Genomic DNA, 27956 nt, shown 5'->3' with positions numbered 1-27956 from the left:
ATTTTTCTATTTATATTTGATTAAAAATAAAGATGTTATAAATCATTTGGATTAATTAGATTAACAAACCACCACTAAAAACCTCCACAAGAAGGAAAAGTAATGGACAGTGATGACAGTTTTAGTGTTTTTTATTATGATGATAATTATGATGGGGAAAAATGGATGCTGCGTAAACTGTATTAAATATTGTAATATTTCCACGCTCAGTATATATATATATATATATATAAAATAAAATGACTTCAGGGGCACGGTAATTGAAGAAAATTGTAAAGAATAATAATAAATATATTCATATGTATGATTAGAGGCAAAAAAAACAAACATTTTATGGTATATATTTATTGTGGAAATTGATTACTTGCATGGAGGACATACTAAAATTGAATGCATATATCAACGAAAAGGTGTGTAAAATACTAAATAGTATCTATGATTTCTGTTATCCCTGTTTAAGTGATAAAGAAGACCTAAATATACAATTTAAGCCATATCTCATAAATATATGACTCATTTTAGAGAAAATATGATTAAATAAATCATAAAAGTCAGTGTATAACAGGAATGAGCCGTATACTAAATGAGTGACGGAGAGAAGTTGTGTTTAAAGTGCTTTCCTGTGAAAATAAGATCATCTGACAGATATTTTACAGCTACATCTAAGAAAAAACTTTTCAATCAATTATTTTTTTATATACATTTTCAACCATTTTTTAAGTGTTGTTCAAAGTAAATTCGCCAGCATCCACACCACACTAATCATAATCTGTTTTATTCTTTAAATAGTGAAGTTTGTTTCTCCAAATAAAATCAAGTAATAACTAGTCAAACTCTTTAGTAAATGTCTTGGGCAGGGCTTGACAAACCTTCAGATTTAGACAAGAATACATGACCATAAATGAACAAATCTCTCTGTAACTGAGAGTCAGTCTTTCTTCTTCTGTAGAGGATCTGATCAAAATTAAGAGAAGCACAATAAGATTCATCTTAGCAGAGTTTTACACCAAGATCCTCTTTAACAGGGATGCCATCAATTTCTTCAAGATTCATACTTTCAAGACCAAATATCTCACATTCGCTAATATTAAGCTTGAGCCCAGATAACTCTAGCTAAATGGGACTTAATGCTTTAAACCTCTGCAGCATTTTCTTTAAAGAGTGTTGTGTCATCAGCCAGCTGACAATTAGTTAATTAATTCCCAAACATGTCGATACCTTGAAAAGAATTGATATTTCCATTAAGAGAAAGAATCTGTGTGAGGAGGAAAAGAAGATGAGAGACGGAGAGAAGAAATCCTCCAGAAGAATCACGTCAACACAGCTGTCATCACATCTCTCAAAACACAAATGCACATGAACTTGTGTTCCACTGTATCGAATGCTTTATTAAAGTCAATAAATAGCATTAGCTCCTCATCACTGAGAAAGTGTCTATAGATCAGTTAAATCAAGAACAAGAGGGATTTCATTAGCCTACATCTACACTCCCCTAAAGGATTATTAGGAACACCATACTAAAACTGTGTTTCTCCTTCAGAACTGCTTTAATTCTGCGTGGCATTGATTCAACAAGCTGCTGAAAGCATTCTTTAGAGATGTTGGCCCATATTGATAGGATAGCATCTTGCAGTTGATGGAGATTTGTGGGATGCACATCCAGGACACGAAGCTCCCGTTCCACCACATCCCAAAGATGCTCTGTTGGGTTGAGATCTGGTGATTGTGGGGATATTTTCTGATTAATTATCTCCCTTGACTTCATGCCTCCGCGTCCCCTGATAGCCTCATAGACAGTAGAAGATTGTCTGTGCGCTTCTCCTCCTGTCCATACGGTAATTTATCTACTGCGCCACAGAGAGTCGCTGGTTATGACGCAATCGTTAGCCTATTTATTTTACAAAAACTGCTTCTACGGGACCATACCATAAGATACAAGGTAATGGAGCCTTTCATACATTTTCTGTGAACTTTAGAAATAATTAATGGAGAAATGGAGTCTTTAAACGCCTCAGATGTAAAGTTATTCGCTGTAAAAGTGACGCCAAAATGAATGGGAGTCAATGGGATGCTAACAGCAGGTGGGGGTCCGCTAGCCAATGGTGACGCCCAGGGGGGCTTCAATTAAATATGAAACCCTGCCCCCCTGGACGCTCCTCCGTGACGCTCCTCCGTGACAGCGGGCGGCGCTGCAGCATGTGGCCGGGGCGGAACACGGCGAATGGAGGGAAAGTTTGTTCTGGATGACAACAGAGTTGTTGAGGATGAACTAGGAGAAAGCTCAGTCAGAAAGTCTTCCAGGGAGCCTGAACGCCTCTGAGCGGATGATGAGCAGCAGCGCGGGGTTAGAGGCGTCACTGCTCGACGCGCTGCGCGACGCGGACGCCAGGTAACGATCCGATCTGAACTGATCGTTATTAAACTGTCTCTGTCACCAGAAATACCACATGCGCAGATACTTCAGTCCAACCTTTGTACGATGTGTTCTGTCCGTGTGGATACATTTGGAATAATAAACTAAAATATGAAAGCTTAATATATGTTAAAGCACCTTCCCGATCGAAGCATCTCGTGTCCAGTGGAGAAAGTTAGTCAGGTACCTCTAGGGTTGCCTCCTTCAATAGAGAAAAATAAGGGAATCCTAACTTTCATAAAAATATTAATTGCTAATAATCTTAAGTAATTGTATAAGGTGGCATGAACACAGATTTTGGATAAAATATTTGTCATTGTTTGCAGACAGTAACACCATCCAAACAGTGAAACCAAATAATAAATAACAGATCTATAAACATTTCTAAATTCATGTAAAACACACACTTTTTTATTTATTTATTTATTATTATTGGTAAGTTAATCTATTTTATATAGTCTATTGTTAATTCTACAGTAGCCTGTTGAATAATGTAATCATTTAAATTAGTTAAGTTGTGTATTTGCTTCACTTAGGCACTATATTTTTATTATTAAATATATCTATCTTATATCTTATTAAAATAATGCTTTTGTCTGAATGTACACCTTAACTGGAACACTTTAAAATAAGGCTCATTAGTTAACTACATTAATTAACAATAACTAATAATGATCTGCACTTATACAGCAATTGTTCATCTTTTCATGTTAATTTCCACATTTAATAATACTTGACAATCTTGTTAATATTAGTTAATGCACTGAACTAATATGAACAAACAATGAACAGCTTTATTTCTATTAACTAACATTAACAAAGATTAATAAATAATGTTACAAATGTGTTAGTCATTGTTAGTTCATGTTAGTTAATACACTAATGTTTAATAAATTAACCTTATTATAAAGTGCCATTCTTTCAAATGGACTCTCTGCCAAGAGACCCGCCCTCCTCTGACTCTGATTGGCCGTGAACCTGAAACAAACCAATCAATCCACCGATGTCAGCGAGTATTACCCAATCAGGGGCAGAATAGGACTAGTCTTCACAGAATGATCTTAAGTACAGATCTCTGCATATTAATATACTTGGCTATTAAAAAACAAATAAATAACGAGAAGCCGCTCAACCACAGTAACTGTGAAGGATGTAATGAAGGTGTGTGTGTGTGTGTGTGTTCCTGTGTGTGTGTGTGTGTGTGTGTGTGTGTGTGTTCCTGCAGGTGTATGGTGTGTGTGTGTGTGTTCCTGCAGGTGTGTGTGTGTGTTCCTGCAGGTGTGTGGTGTGTGTGTGTGTGTTCCTGCAGGTGTGTGTGTGTGTTCCTGCAGGTGTGTGGTGTGTGTGTGTGTGTTCCTGCAGGTGTGTGGTGTGTGTGTGTGTGTGTGTGTGTGTGTTCCTGCAAGTGTGTGGTGTGTGGTGTGTGTGTGTGTGTTCCTGCAGGTGTGTGGTGTGTGTGTGTGTGTGTGTTCCTGCAGGTGTGTGGTGTGTGTGTGTGTGTTCCTGCAGGTGTGTGGTGTGTGTGTGTGTGTGTGTGTGTGTTCCTGCAGGTGTGTGGTGTGTGGTGTGTGTGTGTGTGTTCCTGCAGGTGTGTGGTGTGTGTGTGTGTGTTCCTGCAGGTGTGTGGTGTGTGGTGTGTGTGTGTGTGTGTGTGTGTGTGTGTGTGTGTGTTACGCGAATATTCCAACTATTTGAACATCTGGTTGTGCATGTTGTCAATGGCGCACATTGTCAATAACAGGCCAAAATAATACAAAGAGACATAACTACTTGTATAGAAAGTCTATTTAAGCTTAAACATATATGACAACGTATTACCTACACAAAAATAAGGAAATCAACTAATGGCCAAGACTGCAGACCTCACGCTCTCTCACACTCACGTTCTCTGTGCATAATGGTTTAAATGAACAAACACATTTTCAGTGCTGATCAAGAGTTTTGTGCAAGCAATTTAAGGTCGCGACTGTTGTCCCAAATATAGCCGGCTTCATTCAGTGATTGAAACAAATATTATTAATATTAATTGAAGTTTTACAGCATATAGAACTGACATTGAATGCTCAGAGTGAGCTGTGCTGTGGTAAACATGGAACTTTTCCTTGACATTAAATAATAATCAAACCTCGGATCCATTGCTTGACAGAACTCCCCGAAGCGTGCCCCATCTGCGATACTGATCGGTCTCGTCCTTACAAATGAACAAAATTATATTATCAGTTATGGCCTCTTGTCGTGTTGCAGACCAAGAGCTTACGGCGGGCGATGCAAAGTAACAGAAGTGACTGTTTAGCTGGAGTTCCACACATTATGCCATGCTCATGTGGGTACACATTTTTGAGATGTGACCTCATGTTGCTAGTGGTCGAATGGCATGCTAACTGTATCTTAAATAGCTTGCATACAACTTTATCTCGCGGGTCAACAATTTTACCTCACTTTCTCTGCTGCGGTCGTGTTGGGCTCTGCACTTGCTGGCATCTTCCATAAAGACGCGTCAACTTTCAGCAGTGATGCTGTGCCAGAATCCTGTGACCTGTCCCTGAACCCTCAGGCGCGCTAGCGCACCCACTCGCAAAGCAGACAACCACGCCTCGACTACCGTGGGCGTTTTTTTCCACATTCTTTTTTTATTCGAATATTCATTTTCACCTTCGAAATTCTCTTTTTAAAAAACTATTCAAATACATATTCGAATTTAAAATATTAGTTGACCCCCTAGTGTGGTGTGAGGTTAACCCCTGGTGTGTGTGTGTGTGTGTGTGTGTGTGTTCCTGCAGGTGTGTGGTGTGAGGTTAACCCCTGGTGTGTGTGTGTGTGTGTGTGTGTGTGTGTGTGTGTGTTCCTGCAGGTGTGTGGTGTGAGGTTAACCCCTGGTGTGTGTGTGTGTGTGTTCCTGCAGGTGTGTGGTGTGAGGTTAACCCCTGTTGTGTGTGTGTGTGTGTGTGTGTGTGTGTGTGTGTTCCTGCAGGTGTGTGGTGTGAGGTTAACCCCTGTTGTGTGTGTGTGTGTGTGTGTGTTCCTGCAGGTGGGTGGTGTGAGGTTAACCCCTGTTGTGTGTGTGTGTGTGTGTGTGTGTTCCTGCAGGTGTGTGGTGTGAGGTTAACCCCTGTTGTGTGTGTGTGTGTGTGTGTGTGTTCCTGCAGGTGTGTGGTGTGAGGTTAACCCCTGTTGTGTGTGTGTGTGTGTGTGTGTTCCTGCAGGTGTGTGGTGTGAGGTTAACCCCTGTTGTGTGTGTGTGTGTGTGTGTGTGTGTGTTCCTGCAGGTGGGTGGTGTGAGGTTAACCCCTGTTGTGTGTGTGTGTGTGTGTGTGTGTGTGTGTGTGTGTGTGTGTGTGTGTGTTCCTGCAGGTGTGTGGTGTGAGGTTAACCCCTGTTGTGTGTGTGTGTGTGTGTGTGTGTGTGTGTGTGTGTGTGTGTGTGTTCCTGCAGGTGGGTGGTGTGAGGTTAACCCCTGTTGTGTGTGTGTGTGTGTTCCTGCAGGTGTGTGGTGTGAGGTTAACCCCTGTTGTGTGTGTGTGTGTGTGTGTGTGTGTGTGTGTGTGTTCCTGCAGGTGTGTGGTGTGAGGTTAACCCCTGTTGTGTGTGTGTGTGTGTGTGTGTGTGTGTTCCTGCAGGTGTGTGGTGTGAGGTTAACCCCTGTTGTGTGTGTGTGTGTGTGTGTGTGTGTTCCTGCAGGTGTGTGGTGTGAGGTTAACCCCTGTTGTGTGTGTGTGTGTGTGTGTTCCTGCAGGTGTGTGGTGTGAGGTTAACCCCTGTTGTGTGTGTGTGTGTGTGTGTGTGTGTGTGTGTGTGTGTGTGTGTGTGTGTGTGTGTGTTCCTGCAGGTGTGTGGAGTCTCTGCTGCGTCAGGGAGCCGACCCCAACACCATCCTCGAGGACGGACTGGCAGCTGTTCATCTGGCGGCAGGGAAAGAGTCTGAGAGAGGACTGCGCTGTCTCAAACTGGTCCTGCAGCACGGAGCCGATCCCAACCTCAGGTTGAGTAGATCATCATATTAGCTAGGGCTGAAACCATTACTCCAGTAACTCCATTACAAAAAATGATCCAGGCAAATTCCTCTGCCTCGAAGCCGTGCAGTGTTTTGATTTGAGGGCGCGGGCAAACGTAAAGAGAACGTCGTGGCGTGTGTCCATTGCAAGATAGAGCTGGCATACCACAACTAGGGACCTATGATTTCTGCGATGCAGGAAACACGAAAGGGAATCGCGGAATCCAGTCATAAAAACGGAATTTACAGTTTAACGCGGAATGGCACGGAATTTGCCAAATTTTGAATGAATTTGCACTTATATCAAATCACGATATGGACTAATATCTGTAAATATTAAGCCGGAACAGTCTATTTAAATATGAATCCTGCATGTTCTGCGTGTCTGTGTTAATGAATGGAGCAGAAGTGCGACTTCCTTTATTAACGCGCACGTGACGCTCGCTGTAATTTCAGCGTCTGCTGTCTCTCTAAATAAGACGAGAACACATGAACAACATCTCCAGAACTGCTCTGACAGTCACTTCATGAGCATCTGACCGTTTGATTTGAGTAAAACTAGCGTCACATCACATACAGAGAACTGTAAAGGTATGTCAACCCGTCAAAATAAAAGTCCTGTTAAAGACTAATGTTCAGCAGAATGTTCATAGCCTACTAACTTACTAAAAAAAAATCAAACATTATTTTTTTAAGGTTTAATCACACAATATTTCTTCCATGTTTTATTTTTAATAGTAAATCCCATTTGTTTACCAAAAAGTTAATTTTCAATAGTTAAAATCGACGGGGTTGACGCTTGAGCTACAACACCGGGGACGTCACTTGTCCCCGCCGTATCGGCACCATCCGTCCATTCAACTTTGTATAGTAATCCAAATCATTTAGTTCAGTAAAAGAACAGACACTACAGTTAAAACTGAAGCGGCTGCTCCGTGCAGCGTGACGAACGACACAGATCAGGTCTGATGTCACACAAGACCACGGGGGATTGGTTTAGTCTCCAAACCTGGTTGCCAATATTTAGGATTTTGAAAAGCCTGTTGACTGTTTCCGTTTATTGAAGTCTGAGTTTGACCTTGTATTTTGCTGTTGAATAACTTTACCCTAGTATCTTTTCAGATTTGAAAGTTGCCACAGTTGGTGCATATAGGTGCACTATATTTGTACTATTTTGTTCATTTATTGTTTATTTATTAGAATTTGAAAGTTAATATTGACATTGTTTGGGAAGTGAGATCTCTGATTTTAGTCCTTGAAAACCAAAAAAATAGTGCTTTGAAAATTCCTTGGAAGTGTTTCTGTTACCCTGATGTTTTATAGTTTTGGTTATTGTTGTTTTAGGACTACTGACGATCTGACTCCTTTACATATCGCTGCATCTTGGGGGTGTCTCCAGAATCTCCGATTACTCTTAAGGAATGGAGGAAACCCAAACCTCACAGATCAAGTAAAACATTCAGTGCATTACCATCTCCAGTACTGACCTGCTGTAATGATCCGTATTTAAGTCTGTGCTTTATATCGAGTTGGGAACACTAAAAATGTAAGTGTTAACTGCTTTATTTGTAGGATGGGAATAAACCATCTGATCTGGCGGAGCAGGAGGAGAACAGTAGATGTGCAAGCCTTCTCCAAGAGTACGAATCCCATACATCCAAAGAGGAGCTAGACATTCCCAAATTCCAGTATTGTAAGGATTTTTGTTGTCATTATTTGGGTTAGTTATCAGGCCTCATGCTCTAACAGAAATGTGCAGTGAAAGTGAAAGATAATAGTGTTTTATCTTGTGGAAGGAGAACTTCATCATACTACCACAATATTGTCTTTATTTGTTTTCCAGCGATCCTCTCTGGACAGTCCATGAGCGACAGTTCGTTCAGTCCAGAAACTTCAATGCTCATTCCCCCTGGAGCAGAACCATTGAGCAGCACACGCCTGTCCTCCTTTTCCAGCAGCTGTAGAGTCAATGGAAGACCTTTGAACAGAGACAGCCAGGCTTTCTGGCTCTCAGAGACGTCCGATCTTGACTCACATGACTCTCATGTGTGGAATAATGATGACATGAGCAAGGAGTTACCCATGCTGTCTAGTAATGGTCTCTCTGCTGTGGACAATAAGAAGAATCCATCCATGACATATCAGCATCAAGCCGCAGATAGTGACTGTGATGTTTTACATAATAACCCTGTTTTGTCTCAACGGGAAAACCGGAAGAGTGTGACCTTCAGGGGAAGTATTGATTATTTACCTGTTATCAGCCCAGACGAGCATCAGCAGTTCTCTCTTGATCAGTCCAGTGATCTTACATCGGATCTTTCTCAATATGTGGATTTCCTAGATTGTAAGCGTATGGCGACTGTGTTACAGAATCAGGGAATCGATGTCACGTGTCCTGATGATGTATTCATATTTTCCAAAGAAGCTGACACAGGGGAAGATGAATTTGACAATACTGTTGTGGGGCCTGTTCAACTGGATGATGATGATGATGATGATGAATTTAAGAGCATCATTCAGCCCCACATCAGCAGTGGGTCCAGCGAGTACAACAGCTGTGGCAGTGACCCATACCAGAGCCCCAGCACTGAAAACAGTGCAAGTCCACCTTCATCCCAACCCTGTGACCACACATCAGGTTTGACTGTGGAGCCGTGTGGCTTCAGTGTTAGGAATGATGGAAACAGACCGCTAAAAGAGGTAGTCAGGGGTCCTACTGAACAATCGTGTGTATCCGCAGATGTCCGAGATGCCGGTAAGGTTCAGGAGACCAGTACTGAATCTGATTGTATTCCAAGTCCATTTGTTACTGGGAGAACCAGGTCCAGATTGAGTCGTCATTCTGAAAGAATGAGCCAAAAATTGTCTTCCTTTCAGACCAGCTCTTGCCTCTTTGAACAGACGCTGCCCACCGCTACCCGTTCGCGCCGCAACACTGTGAAGTCGCCTTACGCTACGTCAAAGCACAGTTTCAATGAAGACAAAATGGAGGATGTTGACTCACAATTGAGCTCTCTCAAGTTATCTGTAATCTCAGATGGTCAAAGCCAAGCTGACACAATAATCCTATCCGACAGCATGGCTGACACTGTGTTAATTGCTGAAGGAAGTGTTGAACCACAGTTGGAAACAAGTGTCAGTGAGGCTGGTAATAAGCTTACCACTCCTGAAGTGAAGAAATCCTCAACAGTAATGCCACAGATCCTCCCTACTCTAGGAGACAAAGAGTTTAGTGTCACGTTTGGACTTGCCTCTCAAGGGTCTTTGCCGTTTCAGGTAGATAACTCAGAATCTGCCTCCAGGTTGATGTATGATTCCCCAAAGACACAGAGGAATCCAGGAGCTAATGCAGGGTGCTCTGGATGTACTCCTCGGTATAGCATGAGCCGACTGTCGGGACGCTCGCGACAGGCACTGGCAAACTATCCTTGCGCACCTGCTGGACAGCCCTTAACTACTGAAACGGATGAACCTGTGGAATACCTTTATACTGACACTGAAGAGGGCCATGAGCTCATTGAGACCCATGTTCCCCCAATGGCCAGTACCTCCTTCAGCTCTAGGATAAGCACCAGTAGCTCTGAGGACACACTGCTTTATGATTGGCGCTCGCTTCAGCTCGGCTCTACAAGTCCAGACTGCAGCACAGACCGCTACCAAACCAAACAGGAGAGTGATGTTGGAGTAAGTGGTCTGACTGACAAGGACCTTAGAAGCAAGTTAATTGAAATGGGAGAATATCCAGGACCCATAAACAGTCAAACCCGCCCACTGTACGTACAGAAGTTAAAGAGATCCCTTCAGAATACGCCACACAGCCAGAAATCTGTCGCAGTGAGCCCCAGTGGTATGTATGCCAAAATAGAAAGCATTAGTGAAATACTTAAAGGGGGGGTGAAATGCTCGTTTTCACTCAATCTCCTGTTAATCTTGAGTACCTATAGAGTAGTACTGCATCCTTCATAACTCCAAAAAGTCTTTAGTTTTATTATATTCATAAGAGAAAGATAGTCTGTACCGATTTTTCCCGGAAAAACACGAGTGGCTGGAGGCGTGACGTGTGGGCGGAGCTAAAGAATCACGAGCGCCAGTAGGCTTTTGCGTTGAGAGCGTTTGGAAACTGTGACATTACTGTGAGGAAAAAACCATCATCCAAAACAAACCATGGCTAACAGTCAGATTCAGCGTTTATTTATGATCCAGAATCAGATCCAGAGGCTGAAATTTAACAAGAGCAGCAGCAACAACAGCGTCTCTATGTGGCATGTACTGAAACTGTATATATTTGCTTAGCGGTTTTGGAAAATGACTAAGTTCCACTTTATGTCGTCTTTTTTTTTTTTTTTTTTAAGCTGTACATGTGGAAAGTGCAGTTTGATGACAACATCGCATGTTGTTTACTTGATGTGCTTACGCGCCGATAGCTAAGTTAACAACACAGAGATATTTGAAGCAGTTTTACTCTCCGCATGCAGTTCCAACACACGATCGTGACCCTTTTTCGTTTGGGACTGCATTATCCTTAAGAAATAAACAATACGCAAATCCGGCGTCAAACTGGGCCTTGTTTGTAAAACAAGCATCTTCGAAATGCAGGGAACAAACAAAAACACTTGCACAACTCCGTTGATGCTCTGTAAAAATAAACTCCATAGCTCCTTGCAATCTAAATTGGGACTGGATATGGGACACTATTCCAACAATGTCAAAAAATCTTGCCCATCAGTTAATACACTACAAACTGCATCATAGGGCATACGCCATTCCAAATATCTTGCACAAAATGAAGCGCTTGCCTACCCCCTTTTGTTCACTCTGTAATCCTTAAGCACCCCAGTCTCTGTTTGTTGAATGATGCAGATCTTGATCTGACTCTTAGCCAGCGTAGGATTCTTCACACTGCTCTAACTGCAGCCAAAAAGATAATCTTTAAGATTTGGCATGAGCCTACAATTCCAGCAGGTAAATTGTGGCTCATAGAATTTAAATACATTGCACTATTAGAACTTACTACAGCGAGAATTAACAAAGCCAAACCAAAAACACGTAGGGCTTGGAGTGAATTTGTTACAAAGCTATCTCTGATAATAACTCAATAGGTCATCCGATTGGATTACTTCTGAGCGCTATCAAGGAGGAGCAGAGGAAATCCTGGAGCTGTGTTGTTGTTGTTATTCCACCCCTTAACTGTTTTTTTTTTTTTTTTTTTTGTACAAGCAAACCCTGGTCTTGTACATAGTTATTTGTGGTCACAATTGTGGACCTTGTGCAACCTTGGAAAATAAATAAATAATCATTAAAAAAATAAACTCCATCCACTGGTCCCTTAATGCTGTTTCTCTTTTGGTAATCTGTGCAGGGTTGTCTTGCCCTGGCAACCAAAAACACACTTCTTTTGTGACATTTGGCGACGCTCTGGCTCTGATCAGTGAAGTCTGTTGTGCTCTCAGTGCTCTGCTATACGGGAGCGCGCGCTCTTCCGGCAGAAGTGCCTCAGGACCCATATAAGGAAATTCCGCTCCATCTAACGTCACACAGAGTCATACTCGAAAAAAACTTTCCCAAACTTGTGACAAACCGGAAGGAGTATTTTTGGAACAGAAATACTCCTTCAAACGTACAACTTAATTTTTGAAACTTTGTCCATGTTTAGCATGGGAATCCAACTCTTTAACAGTGTAAAAAACTCAGTATGCATGAAATAGCATTTCACCCCCTCTTTAAGGCCAGGGTACTCAACAGGCGGCCATGTGGTCCGTTAGCTTTTATACATGCCTAGTTACAAGTGTGTAGTTATATAACTTGCCCTCAAAAGTCTCATGAATACATCATTTTTAATTCTGTGTCTCATACAATGGCTAGTTGCCATTCTCATTTACAACATGAACATTAATTAACTTCCTATATTATGAAAATTAATGTCAAACAGGTCTAATATTTTGTATCGTATTTAATGATGACAACTAATTGAAAGTTCCCTTTGTAATAAAAGAGTAGATCATCAATGATCGCACACAAATGTCATGCTTCCTTGTGTTTAATAAACTATTTCTTTCTCAGCTGCAGGTTACAGCCCAGAACTGGAAAATGTGCTTCACAGATTCATACTTCCTAATTGTCAAGCAGATGAGCTTGCCCTGTGTGAGCAGTTTGATAAGCCAGATCAGAATAAGAGATGGCGGGAGGGTTACATTAAATCCAGCTTTAACTACCTGCTGCTTGATCCACGGTACATGGTTTCCCTCAACTTTATTTGGACAATGACTGCTTCTTTTATTGTTCACTAATATGTTTTGCTTACTGCTGCTTTACAGAGTGACGAAGAATCTACCCTATCGAAGTCAGTCCATGAATCCTAAAGAATGTTTTCAGACGTTCATCAGTGCGGTTTTCTATGTTGGAAAGGGCAAGCGCTCTAGACCTTACAGTCATCTCTATGAAGCTCTGGAATATTTCAAAGGAGATAAGACCTCCAAGGTTAGATGTGTTTTTATTACTCACTTTGATATAAGAGGGATTTGCAGAAGATCTACCCTACTATTCCAATGCTTGAAATTGATAATTTTGTTTATCAGGGTTGTATTTTATTCATCAAAACAATAATATTGTGAATTATTTTTATTTTATTTTATTATATGTATTGTCTCTCATTATACAATAAATGTCATGCATTTCTGCAACGTTGCATCTCTCTCTCCCTCTCCAGGAAGCATATATGTAATCTATAGCTATTTATAGACGTATATTATACATGTGGTTGTTGATTTGCCTTAATTTATTTTGAATATTTGGGTTAGCTGTCGTTATCTGTTAACACTGCAAGAGCTTACACGTCCATGTTGAACATGCTTCATGAATGAAAAGGCAAGGCAAGTTTATTTATATAGAACATTTCATACACAATGGTATTTAGGTCTGGGTACCGAACTTGAAAATGAAAAACTTTGATACTATGAGTATCGAAAAATTATTTATCTTTCGGTGCCAAATTTTGGTTCCAAAAGCCAAGCGGGCGTTTTTTTTTTTTTTTTGCCAGGCGGCTGTGTCTGTGTGAGCTTGTAGCATACGTGTATGTAAGGACCTAAATTCGCCGTGATTGGCTGTCCACCACCACGTGACGTGACGGGGAGGATTTCTGAAGATACTCGCAGTCACACAACACAAGTGTAGTTGTTTTTTCTCAAAACGTTTCCGTTTTACAATGCCAAAGAGGTCTAAAGTGTGGCTACACTTTATAAAAGTGGATGCCGATTCAGCAACGTGCAACATATGCAATAAGAGCATTGCAACCAAAGCCAGCAATACCACCAATTTAATGAAGCATTTGTTTGGATGAGTGTTTTGCCCTCCCTCCCTGTTTAGTTTGGTCTACTCCATTCCATATCTTGAAACACGCCCCCTTTCACGTTGTCTAAATAAAGGAGAGAGAGAGACAGATTTATCCGGTACAGCAAATTTCTCTGAGCAGCAGGCCACTGTATACGTTCACTTGACACACAACCGACTGTGTTTACGAGAATACACGCAGAGACAAACAGTGCTTTAAATGAGTGAGCGCAAGCTTCGAACACACGTGAATTGTTTAAAACGCTTGAATCAGCAATATTTAGAAACCAGTGCAAACGATCAGTTACGATCCGTTTCACCCCTTCAAGCGAGTGAACAAGGCAAATCAAGTTAGGAATTTTACATCACTATTCACGACAGCCCATCGGACTGAATGCAAAGTGTGAGTTCTAGAGTAATGTTTGTGTCTTGATGAGCATGTATCACTCACTAGGAGTCGCTAAATGAACAGCTGTTGTTCTTTTTTTTCTTTTTCTTTTTTTTCCAAAAAAGGATCAGTTGCCCTATTGGTTAAAATCCCCAAACTTTACTTAAAAATGTAATTAACAAATGACATCAAAACGGGTGTTTGCATTATGATGTGGTGGGCTGCTGTAGGCTAGAAAGTCCAGGGCAACTTTTTGGTCCCAGTCCACCCCTGAATGGCACACCCCTATCCAAAAAGCACAACGAGTTGTATTAAAAATGTAATCCTGAGTGTGAAGTGTTTCCAGAATTTGTTTTAATTAAGGTGAAAATGTAAAGTTTTGTGTTTAATGTATTTGTGTTGATGTTGAAATGGATTTTTAACCGGTATCGAAATTGGCACTGGATCGAAAGATTTTGAACAATACCCAGCCCTAATGGGATTTCAAAGTGCTTTACATAAGTAAAATAATCTTTAAAAAAAATTACAACAATAAAACAAGGAATTTAAAAACTTTTCATTTAAAATTAATTTGTATTCCAAGTCCATTTGTCACTGGGACAACAAGGTCCAGATAGAGTTGTCATTCAGAATCAGAATCAAAAGAGCTTTATTACCAAGTATGTTTACACACACAAGGACTTTGAATTGTTGACAGGAGCTTCTAGTGTAGAAGAAAGTACAAACATAGGAGGAACACAATAGGGATGTAACACTAATATTATAAAAGAAGATTAAATAATGTAGTATATATATACAGAAATAGAAGTATAGGAAGACAATTTACATGTATGTTATAAGTGTGCAGATATGTTATTTACAAAGTGTGCAGTTTATAGATATGTCAAATAACTATGTTAGTTGTGCTGGATGATGTATAATTATTAAGATTAATTGTTCAGGTTGAATAAAGCCTGCAGGAAAAAAACTGTTCTTGTGTCTGGCTGTTCTGGTGGTCAGTTCTCTGTAGCGCTGACCAGAAGGCAATAGTTGGAAGAGAGAGTGGGTTCGGTGTGAGGAGTCCCTTTTCCTCACTCTGGAGATGTAAAGATCTTGGAGGCTGGGCAGAGGGGTATCAGTGATCCTTTCAGCAGGCCTGACTGTTCGCTTTAGTCTCTTGATGTCTGATTTGGTATCTGAACCAAACCAGACAGTTATTGAAGTACACAGTACAGACTCAATGACGGCTGAGTAGAACTGCTTCAGCAGCTCCTGTGGCAGGTTAAACTTCCTCAGCTGGCGAAGGAAATACAACCTCTGCTGGGCCTTTTTCACGATGGAGTCAATGTGATTGTCCCACTTCAGGTCCTGAGAGATGGTGGTTCCCAGGAACCTGAATGACTCCACTGCAGTCACAGTGCTGTTCATGATGGTGAGTGGGGGGAGTGCAGGGGGGTCTCTCCTGAAGTCCACCATCATCTCCACTGTTTTGAGCGTGTTAAGCTCCAGGTTGTTGAGACTGCACCAGACAGCCAGCTCTTTTACCTCCTGTCTGTAAGCAGACTCATCACCATCCTGGATGAGGCCGATGACTGTAGTGTCGTCTGCAAACTTCAGGAGCTTGACAGAGGGGTCCTTAGACGTGCAGTCGTTGGTGTACAGGGAGAAGAGCAGTGGTGAGAGAACACATCCCCGAGGGGCACCGGTGCTGATTGTGATAGTCCTGGATGTGGGTTTGCCCAGCCTCACTAGCTGCTGTCTATCTGTCTGTCAGGAAGCTGGTGATCCATTGACAGATGGAGGTTGGGCATGGAGAGCTGTGTGAGTTTGTCAGAGAGAAAGTCAGACATGATGGTATTAAAGGCCGAACTGAAGTCCTCAAATAGGATCCTTATGTTATTCCCAGGTCTGTCGAGGTGTTGCAGGAAGTAATGCCAATCAGAGTCAGAGGAGGGCAGGTCTCTCGGCAGAGAGTCGATATGAAAGAATGGCAGAGGCTGCTCAGCGGAAATGAGTATCAAGCACAATTTATTCGGCGAGTGTTGCGCACGGTGGCTTGTCAGATGTGTGACAGCATGCCTCGGGAGAACAACATTCATACACTTCATAATAAGGTTCATTTATTAAACATTTGTGTATTAACTAACATGAACTTACAATGAGTAAGAAATACATTTGTTACAGTATTTATTAATCTTTGTTAATGTTAGTTAACCCTTTGAAGTCGATTAACGCATATGCGTTTTGAGTAATTTTCTCCTGATAACCCCGAAAAGAACTTAAATTACACTGTTTTAATCGTACAGATAAGAGCAATACATCAATCGAATCTGTAAAGGGTCTACTTTTTTTGGATACAGACATAATAACAAAACACCTTTGTGCACTTAGAAAATAAAGATAACAAACAAGGTGCGCTGTCTGCAGCCTTTGTCTTCGCTGATCGTCATTTACAAACACGTCATTAAAATGAACTGTAACTCCATGAATACTCAACGAAGAGACATGAGATATCTATAGAAAGCCTGAAATATGTACTTTTAAACTAAACAAGTGCTGCCGAAAACAAATATTCTGAGATAAAGTAATCCATATGAAAACAACGCGATGTCTGTTTTTCACGTCTCCCTTCATTATATCTAATGTGACCACGCCCCCGCGCTGAACGCGCTATTCAGATTCAAACTGAAGCGTGGCTTGAATACACACACACAGAAGAAAAAGCAGCGAGACTGTTCAAGTTTTTATTTTATTTTACTGTTCGCTTCGTGATGAGAGGAATAAGACATAATTCACCCCAAAAAGATGTGATGTGGTTGAGGATTTGAGAAATGGATTTCCTCAGAAAAAAGAATGAAGCACTTTATTCAGCAGAGATCATAAACATGAGTAAAAATATTTACAAATATTATATTATACAAATATTTTATCCAAAATCTGTGTTCATGCCACCTTATACAATTACTAAAGATCATTAGCAATTAATATTTTTATGAAAACATGTTTTAAGTTGTGATTTACCACCACTGGCACGTCACCGGACCTGTGGCCCCCAGGGGTGTCCCCCCCCACCCTCACGCGTCCCTTATTTTTCTGTATTGAAGGTGGCAACCCTAGCTGTTACCGTTATATTCTACCAAACACTTCACCAGCTGACAGAGAATGAATGAGCATAAAATAAAACTGTTTTCAGAACAATGTGAAAATCGACCTTTGTTTTTACCCTGCAAACACACAGAGCTGTAAATGTAAACTGGTGAATCAAGAAGACAATCCATTATACAAATCTAAACTGTAGAGGTGTGCAATGTGTATGGTCTGCGATAATATCGTAATTGTTGTTTTAACATTATTTACTCAACTATTAATGAGTATATTGCAAAAAGCAAACAAAACAGACCTACAGAGTGTGCGCATACATTACGTGATGAAGTCTAGCAGGTTCGACTAGTGCGCGTGCACATTTAGAGTATGTTCTTTCACTGCATGAATCAGTCTATTAAAATACATTTAGAAATGTCGCAATTTAAGATGAGGCAGAAAATGCGTATATTTACATCTGTTTAAATTTTTTGGTTCAGTTGCAATGACTCTCTTATTAACAGTGGCTACGTTTACATGCACCCAAATAATCCATTTGTAATCAGATTGATGGCTCAATCGAATTGAACCTTAACCAATCCGATTGTGCTTGATTCGAATTAAATATCAATCCGATTGAAGGTGGTGGTATATTACTCCTCTAATACGATTGAAGATGCCTGTAAACACTTGATCGGATTGAGCCACAAAACTGAAAGGACAGCACATGTGCAAGGACGCAGAAATAACGTAATGATGTAAGAGCACAGAAGGAGCTCATAGGAGCTTTTCTTTTTTAATAAAGTGCTGTATAAATGCATGTCCTTTAATTATAAAACTCTACTTTTACTCAGCAACTGTGAAGTGGAGCAGGACAATCTTGTCTTGGATACTCATCCACAGGAGATTTTTTTTTTTTTTGCATGATAAATTTCAGCAGCACAGCAGTTTGTATATGACAAATATGTATATTTATCAATAAACAGGTAAATATTAATTCTGCTGTTAAAAACAAATAAAAAAAAACATGTAGGAGAGTGGTTATTATTATTATTATGTGCAAACAGTGAGAAATAGCTTTTCACTATTTGAGCAGTGTGCACATGTAAAAAAACATCTATTCCGATTTGTAGTTTGTGACATAAACACGGACATCAACCTGATCACTTTATTTAACATTCAAGTGAACACTACAATCAGATTCATCAATCGTAATGAATTCAGTCCAATCAAACCAAAAAGTGTGCATGTAAACGTAGACAGTGACGTAAATTTCACTTTTGAGGTACCTTTTCATTTTTTTTTTTTTATAATTTCGAATGATCTCAAAATGTTTAAGCAGCAAACTAGATGCTGTATACGCGAATTTGACGCTCTATCGCGCCAGACGCTCAATTCGTGTCATTCGCGCGAACGAGGTGAATTCGCGTCTTCTGCGCCGTGCTAAACGCATCATTCGCGCTTTGAGACCTCCAGACGCGCGTAAACGTGCCTTTGCATTGACTTAAAATTGAAATGTCTATTCGCGTTTGGTGTTAACACAGCATAACAGCATACCACTCCAAAGAGAAAGGAAAATTTAAATTTGCATCATATGAGCCCTTTAAGGGACAGAAGGTTACATGTCTAATAGGTTTGGATCGTTGGACTTAATTAGTGCTGCAACGACTTCAAAAATACGTCGACGTGCGTGAAATGCGTCGACGCGTCACACTGTTTGCATCTCGCGTAATGGCATACTGGGAATGGAGAAAGTTGCATTCTATCACAAAAACAGAGACCACTGTTATCAAAAGTATGGGAATACTTTAAACAGAGGCCAAATAAAATGGCCCTTTGTTCCCTTTGCAAAACCGATATGGTGTACCACGGCAGTACAACTGCGATGCGCGTGCACCTCAGAGGAAAACATCCTGGCGCTCTCCAGTGTTACGGTTTAACTGGTTACCGTGTGATCTAGTGACCAACTTCCTGCTTCAGGTCTGATATTCTTGCGCTTGCGCCATTCTGAAAAGTTGAGATGTTTTTAACTCGATGAGGTGCGGACGGGCCTGAAAAAAAACGAGCGCGTCGCACCGTGACCGCGTCGCTTCCATTATGAGCGCACTTATCGCGCGCCTACATTGGAAATAATGAACTTGAGTGCCCAAAAGAAGTGATATGTGAACAGCCCCTTAAAAGACAGCGCGCCGCGAGACAACAGTCACAAACCACCGAGCTACCCAGAATCAGCTCCAGATCTCTGGAAACCATGCTAAACCATAGCAGAACCCTGACTACATTTTATGGTTTGTGATGCTAAAGAACATTTCATGACGTCTCAGACAACTGTAAATTTATGGCTACTGTGGTTTAATTATAAACGCTATCATAAGCTCATATTTACCATAGTAAAATCATTTTCTTTGCCTCTTATTTATTTTATACTGTAAAAACTTCAACCACATTGGTTGAAAATGAATAAAGGTTGAAATATTATATTTATTATATAGCTTATTAAAAAAAAAGAATATTAGATTATTTATTGTAATAAAAATAATCATTAGATTAGTCAACTAATCGAAAAATAATCGTTAGATTAGTCAACTAATCGAAAAATAATCGTTAGATTAGTCAACTAATCGAAAAAATAATCGTTAGATTAGTCGACAGAAAAAATAATCGTTAGTTGCAGCTCTAGACTTAATCATCCAGTTTTTGAACTGGTGCTTTGAAAACAATCTACTCAAAAGGTTAATTTAAATTGTTATTGCGAGTGGGTCTTTCTTCACTTCTAAATAACAATGAATTGTATATTGTCCTGAAACGTAGTAGAGTAAAGAATGACATCCTTGCATCTCACTGTCATTTTAGTACCACTCTCGCTCATGTTTTTAATATGATGATGCAATCACAGTATTTTTCTCTTCGTGTCTCCAGAAACTCTGCTCAAAAGTGCAGCACATCCTGCAGGTCTGGAATGCTGGGCACGGAGTGATATCCCTGCACTGTTTCCAGAATGTCATTGCTGTGGAAGCCTACACACGTGAGGCCTGTATGGTGGATGCTATCGGTAAAGAGACGCTCCGCTAGTTATACACATTCTTTACAGCACAAATTTACATCTTAATGTCTGTTTACCTGTTGATCTTTTAAAAGGGCTGAAGATGCTCACAAACCAGAAAAGAGGAGACTACTATGGTGTGGTGTCAACTTGGCTTGTACGAAGGAAACGGGAGTTAGGGGTTCACCTGTTGTACAGGGCAATGCAGATCTTTTTGGCTGAAGGAGAGCGACAGCTCCGACCTGCCGACATAAGATGATCCATAGACGCTGTGGCATTAAAGAAACCATTCATAAATTACTCTTGTTCACTATTCCAAAAACATAAGCATGTTGTTATAGTGATATATAAAAAAAAAACAATCTACATTGTAATCTGGTACTGCGCAACAGCAGTGAATAAAATGCATTACTGTAATAGTTTTAAAAACAAATAACAAAACAGAACACCAGCTTTTCAGATTCCAAATTTGATGTACCTTTTTAATCCTTGTTGCTTATTGTTTTGTTCCTGTTTTATGCAAATAATGAACTACATGAAGTGTACAGATCTTAGTTGTAGTGGTAGATTTTTGTTTTTAATGCATGTGTAGTTACATTACATAAATCATTTTACCAGTTTATATTTTATTTTTTGTTTCTTTTATGAAATTACGTAGATCTAAAGTGACAATTACAATAAGTTTGCAGTCTTTTTGGTTAAAATAGTTATACAATCGAGCTGGATAAAAGCTATGCTGATTAGGCTAGTTGCAATCATTTGCATAAATAAAAAGTTAGAGAAATCTTTAAGTTTGATTATTTTAATGGAAGACCGAATAAAAGCTAAAAGTAAAAACACAAAATGAGGTCTGTTATGTCCTGCTTATGTATGTTTTTCAAATGAGTTTTCTTCCCTTCTGTGGTTTTCTGTATTCGGTCTCTTTCTTCTCCTCTCTCGCTGCATCTACCTGTAAAGCGTGGGATTGGTGGATGATCTGGCATGCAGCTTTAAACCCGATCAGTCGTTGGCAAGCGTCAGCTGAACGTCCAGTGACAGTCAGGCTTGTTTGTACGGTGTGTTCCTCTCGTCAGGCTCAACATGTTTGTATCTGCGTCGGGGCTGTCGGCCAGACTGAGAGATCTCATTGGATGTTCAGTTTAGCCAGGGTTGCAACCTTCAATACAGAAAAATAAGGGACTCCTAACTTAAAACATGTTTTCATAAAAATATTAATTGCTAATAATCTTAAGTAATTGTATAAGGTGGCATGAACACAGATTTTGGATAAAATATTTGTCATTGTTTGCAGACAGTAACACCATCCAAACAGTGAAACCAAATAATAAATAACAGATCTATAAACATTTCTAAATTCATGTAAAACACACACTTTTTTTATTTGGGTCATATTTATTTGGTGCCTTTTGGTGTCCTGAACATAAATAACTCATTTGCCATGATGACTCATCATACAAATGACTATGAAATGTGTGTTATACTAGGCTATGTTTTTTTTATTTTTATAACAAAAGCATTATTTGGCTCTTTAGATACAATTTCTATATTTTCTTTAGTTTTGTATGAGAGGATGTATGTTGTTTTGCTATGTCCCAGACACTGCTCATTAAATTTGAATGAGAGTAAAATAGTCAAATCCAAAAAATATATATATATATATATTTCCTATTAATATTTTGTAATATAAGATATTACTCAGATTGAGTGTATTGATCATTTTGTAATAAAAACAATATTTTTATTTAATAAAAAAGAAGAGTTTGTCCATGTCCCTTGAATGGTTGTCCACCCTGTCGTATTGCGGAATCTGTCCCTTTAAGAAGAGACCATCACCATTAGTGACATCATCACAACATATTTTTTTTTATATATATCTTCAGTGGTGGGAATTTCAACTGCTGAGGTGAGTAGCAGTTGACTTTTCAACTGACAAATTTTCTTCATATAAGTTTGCTTACTTGTTTTGCCAAAGCTTAACATGTCCACCCTGTCGCCATAAAATATGCAGGAAGTGATTAAAATACAATATTTTCAAAATATGTAAGTTTAAATATACCAAATTCTTTTCAACAACCAGACTAACTATTTAGCTAGTCACAGTTTGTTGTTAGCTAATATGCTAATTGATACTCAAAATGTCCACCCTGTCGTTACACAATATCCACCCTGTCGGCCCCTTAGACTCGATGGGGTGGACATACACATGACAGGGTGGACATAGCATTCATTTTTAGTTAATATTGCAATTTATAGAAATGTTATATTACATTTTATAGAAACATCTGCTGTAGATAATAGTTGTAATAAAAAAAATATCAATGTGATTGAGAATGTAATTATATATTTGTTTGTTATGTTGAATAAATGTTTCATTGTCATATTTTCTCATGCTTTTTGTTCTGCTTTATGTGTCCACTCCGTAGTGGGCTCGTCCACCCTTTCATCTTGGTATTTTTAAATAATATTTAAAATAATAATGTAATCATACCTATATAATCCATTGTGCTAGGTGTGGGGGCAATAACATGCAAACAAAAAACTGCGTCCAAATATTCAAATATTTCTCCAAATAAGAAAAAATACATGTGCGAATTGTAGGAGTTTCTTTAAAAAAACATTGTTTACATAAAATCTTTTATGTGTTTATAATTTCAAAGCAAACAAATAACCCTGTTTAGGAAAGAGACATCATACCTTTCAGAAAGTATAATCTGTATATGTATATTTGTTTATATGTCCACGACAGGGTGGACATATCTACGCTTTATGCTCTAAAAAATGGCCCATAATAAAAAAAATAAAAATAAAAAAAAAACATTGTGGGAGCTCAGATAATATATTTATTATAGTATAGTCTACTATTATGACATGAAATAAAGTGAATGGTAAATTAAAATAGAAATGTGTGAGTATTGGGGTTGAAAGGCACTCTATGGTGATATTGACCCATTTATTTATTATTATTGGTAAGTTAATCTATTTTATATAGTCTATTGTTAATTCTACAGTAGCCTGTTGAATAATGTAATCATTTAAATTAGTTAAGTTGTGTATTTGCTTCACTTAGGCACTATATTTTTATTATTAAATATATCTATCTTATATCTTATTAAAATAATGCTTTTGTCTGAATGTACACCTTAACTGGAACACTTTAAAATAAGGCTCATTAGTTAACTACATTAATTAACAATAACTAATAATGATCTGCACTTATACAGCAATTGTTCATCTTTTCATGTTAATTTCCACATTTAATAATACTTGACAATCTTGTTAATATTAGTTAATGCACTGAACTAATATGAACAAACAATGAACAGCTTTATTTCTATTAACTAACATTAACAAAGATTAATAAATAATGTTACAAATGTGTTAGTCATTGTTAGTTCATGTTAGTTAATACACTAATGTTTAATAAATTAACCTTATTATAAAGTGCCATTCTTTCAAATGGACTCTCTGCCAAGAGACCCGCCCTCCTCTGACTCTGATTGGCCGTGAACCTGAAACAAACCAATCAATCCACCGATGTCAGCGAGTATTACCCAATCAGGGGCAGAATAGGACTAGTCTTCACAGAATGATCTGCATGAGATGCTGCATTGAAGACAACTCCGAAAATACGGGACAAACCCCATCCCGTATTGATTCAAAATGGGACCCGCTATTTTATTCTCAAATACGGGACGATTACGTATTCTAAGGGACGGGTGGCAACCCTAAGTTTAGCGAATGAATCGATGCCTAAGAATTAAAGCAAAGTGATGAAAACAAGTAGGCCTATGTGAATGAAGGTGGTACAGATGGAAGGCTGCTTAAATAGTATGTGATATTTCCCAATCAGTGCAATACAATGTTTTCATGAGTCGCTTAAAATGATCAAAGTTATCAACGTTACTGATATTCAAAATGGTAACCAAGCGCTGCTTTGTTTACATTTAGTGTATCTGAATTTGTATTGTATGTTTCAGTTTCACCTTTTGAATGACAAATATATACTATAAATTGCTTCTGATATGAAGCGCTCATTACTCATTAATCTGTGCGGTTTGTTCCAGTGGAACTTTTTGGTCTGATGCTGCCGAGCGAGGCAGCAACCACCTTTTTTCGCTGCTAGTTCTTTGTAGTCAGCTTGGTGTCCGGGCCTTAAAGTAGGGTGACCACCCATCCCGCGTAGCACGTGCGCGCACAGCGTATGAGTCCCACTAATTGAGACTGTGTCACGCATAATCAATGCTTGCTCCAAAAAAAGTGGTTCGCTCATCTATATCTGGAGTCGTCAACCCGTCGATCGCGGTCGACAAGTCGATCTTGGAAACATTTTAAGTCGATCGCGAAGATTTTGCAAAATCTGAGAAAAAAAGGTGCGAGTTGGGAGGTGCGAGTTGGGAGGTGCGAGCCTCTGCTGACAGCACGCGCACCTCCCGAAACAGCCGAGACATTTATTCTTGACGCAACTGTTTTAGACTGAAAAGTAGACCATACAACTGATTAAGACATGGGTGCCGGTTTGACGAGATGTACTAATATCCGTCTGTTCGGGCATGATTGTTTTAGGCCTGTAATTGATTGATTATTGAGGTAATAGGGATGGCACGGTTCGCTGAAAAAAAACAAACCATTGCGCTCATCCGAAGCGTGCAAACCCGCACCTCGGCACGTGCACAAATATAAGCTCTCTCTGAAGTATTGTGTTTAAATGGACAAATTCACACAAAAATCATGTCAAAATGCCTGTTTTGGTAAGTATCCTACAGCAGACATAGCTGGCTGAACGTAGGCCACTGTATCAGTGCATTCTCTTAAAGTGACAATCTTTGTATGTCATAGGTTTCATAGACAATTGGACGAGTTTTTGGGGCAGACCTGACCTGTTGAAAAGAGATGGTCTTCATCCCTCCTGGGGTGGCGCCACTCTTCTGTCTAGAAATATGGCACATAGTCTTAGTGTTTATACTTGACTAACTGGGGCCCAGGTCAGGAAGCAGACACACTGGCTAAACCGACCGTCTGCTAGCTGCCTCCCGTCACAGAGGTCAGTTAATTCTCAGCACATAGAGACTCTTTCACCTAGATATCACACTATAGAGACTGTGTCTGTTCCACGAACTAGAAAATACAAAAAACATCCAAACCAAGTTAAGGTTAACAATTTAATTGAGGTTCAACAAATAAAAAAACAGATGCAATATGGATAAACAAATGATAAAGATTGGCTTATTGAATATCAGATCCATTTCTACGAAAACACTTTTTGTAAATAATATGATAACTGATCATAATATAGATGTGCTCTGTTTGACAGAAACCTGGCTAAAAGCTGATGATTGCATTATTTTAAATGAGTCCACCCCCCAAGATTATTGTTATAAACATGAGCCGCGTCTAAAAGGCAAAGGGGGAGGAGTTGCTTCAATTTATAACAACGTTTTCAGGATTTCTCAGAGGGCAGGCTTCAAGTATAACTCGTTTGAAGTAATGGTGCTTCATATAACATTATCCAGAGAAACCAATGTTAATGATAAATCCCCTGTTATGTTTGTACTGGCTACTGTATACAGGCCACCAGGGCACCATACAGACTTTATTAAAGAGTTTGGTGATTTTACATCCTAGTTAGTTCTGGCTGCAGATAAAGTCTTAATAGTTGGTGATTTTAATATCCATGTCGATAATGAAAAAGATGCATTGGGATCAGCATTTATAGACATTCTGAACTCTATTGGTGTTAGACAACATGTTTCAGGACCTACTCATTGTCGAAATCATACTCTAGATTTAATACTGTCACATGGAATTGATGTTGATAGTGTTGAAATTATTCAGCCAAGTGATGATATCTCAGATCATTATTTAGTTCTGTGTAAACTTCATATAGCCAAAATTGTAAATTCTACTTCTTGTTACAAGTATCGAAGAACCATCACTTCTACCACAAAAGACTGCTTTTTAAGTTATCTTGCTGATGTATCCGAATTCCTTAGCATATCCAAAACCTCAGAACAACTTGATGATGTAACAGATTATGGCCTATGCTCTCAATGTCAAATACAGAAATGTTAATCCATGCATTTATGACTTCAAGGTTAGACTATTGTAATGCTTTATTGGGTGGTTGTTCTGCACGCTTAGTAATCAAACTACAGCTAGTCTAAAATGCAGCAGCAAGAGTTCTTACTAGAACCAGGAAGTATGACCATATTAGCCCGGTCCTGTCCACACTGCACTGGCTCCCTATCAAACATCGTATAGATTTATAAATATTGCTTATTACTTATAAAGCCCTGAATGGTTTAGCACCTCAGTATTTGAATGAGCTCCTTTTACATTATACTCCTCTACGTCCGCTACGTTCTCAAAACTCAATTTGATAATACCTAGAATATCAAAATCAACTGCGGGCGGCAGATCCTTTTCCTATTTGGCGCCTAAACTCTGGAATAACCTACCTAACATTGTTCGGGAGGCAGACACACTCTTGCAGTTTAAATCTAGATTAAAGACCCATCTCTTTAACCTGGCTTACACATAACATACTAATATGCTTTTAATATCCAAATCCGTTAAAGGATTTTTAGGCTGCATTAATTAGGTGAACCGGGAACACTTCCCATAACACCCGATGTACTTTCTACATCATTAGAAGAATGGCATCTACGCTAATATTAGTCTGTCTCTCTCTTGTTCCGAGGTCACCGTGGCCACCAGATCCAGTCTGTGTCCAGATCAGAGGGTCACTGCAGTCACCCGGATCCAGTACGTATCCAGACCAGATGGTGGATCAGCACCTAGAAAGGACCTCTACATCCCTGAAAGACAGTGGAGACCAGGACAACTAGAGCCCAGATACAGATCCCCTGTAAAGACCTTGTCTCAGAGGAGCACCAGGACAAGACCACAGGAAACAGATGATTCTTCTGCACAATCTGACTTTGCTGCAGCCTGGAATTGAACTACTGGTTTCGTCTGGTCAGAGGAGAACTGACCCCAACTGAGCCTGGTTTCTTCCAAGGTTTTTTTCTCCATTCTGTCACCGATGGAGTTTCGGTTCCTTGCCGCTGTCGCCTCTGGCTTGCTTAGTTGGGGTCACTTCATCTACAGCGATATCATTGACTTGATTGAAAATAAATGCACAGACACTATTTAACTGAACAGAGATGACATAACAGAATTCAATGATGAACTGCCTTTAACTATCATTATTGACACACTGTTTTCCTAATGAATGTTGTTCAGTGCTTTGACGCAATGTATTTTGTTTAAAGCGCTATATAAATAAAGGTGATTTGACTTGACTTTATATTAATCGAACAGCAACAACAAAGAAATCACTCACTGCTCCTGATTAAAAAGCTTTTGTAACTAATAAAGAACAATCTTTAATTTATACAGTCAAATATGTGATGCTGTTTTACATTTGATTACATTATTCAATTTATGTAGCTAAAAATTAATGTAGGTCTGTAATTTGTGTGAAAATATTTTTAAAGAATTGAAGGATGACTGTTGTCATAATATTTTGTATGCTAGTTGCAATAACCTTGAAGTGTTTGAAATATGTTTTAAAAGGGAAAGTGAAACGGTACAATATTGGCTTAGGCCTGTAATTGACTGATTATTGCATTTATATACAAGTAATAAGCCTGTGGAAATACTTAATGTTATATTATTTTTGAAAATGTTGAATTATCGTTGATAGTTTGTATAGTTATACACTATTTGTATAGTT

The 27956-nt window shown here is 39.3% G+C and overlaps 1 protein-coding gene across 1 annotated transcript; it reads left to right on the top strand.

Moving 5' to 3' along the window:
• Positions 1-2150: 2150 nt before the first annotated feature.
• Positions 2151-21065, top strand: LOC127979187 (uncharacterized). The gene is made up of 9 exons (XM_052584451.1): positions 2151-2389; positions 6240-6392; positions 7749-7854; positions 7977-8097; positions 8248-10251; positions 12465-12633; positions 12719-12881; positions 20098-20230; positions 20317-21065. Exons 1-9 carry the CDS (start codon positions 2325-2327, stop codon positions 20478-20480), a joined length of 3078 nt encoding a protein of 1025 aa, XP_052440411.1. The 5' UTR covers positions 2151-2324; the 3' UTR covers positions 20481-21065.
• The last annotated feature ends 6891 nt before the right edge of the window (positions 21066-27956 follow it).

Source organism: Carassius gibelio, chromosome B19 (genome assembly GCF_023724105.1).
Source record: "Carassius gibelio isolate Cgi1373 ecotype wild population from Czech Republic chromosome B19, carGib1.2-hapl.c, whole genome shotgun sequence".
In the NCBI taxonomy this organism is placed as follows: Eukaryota; Metazoa; Chordata; class Actinopteri; order Cypriniformes; family Cyprinidae; genus Carassius; species Carassius gibelio.
Note: the sequence above shows the minus strand (reverse complement) of the source record. Positions and strands in the feature narration are given on the sequence as shown.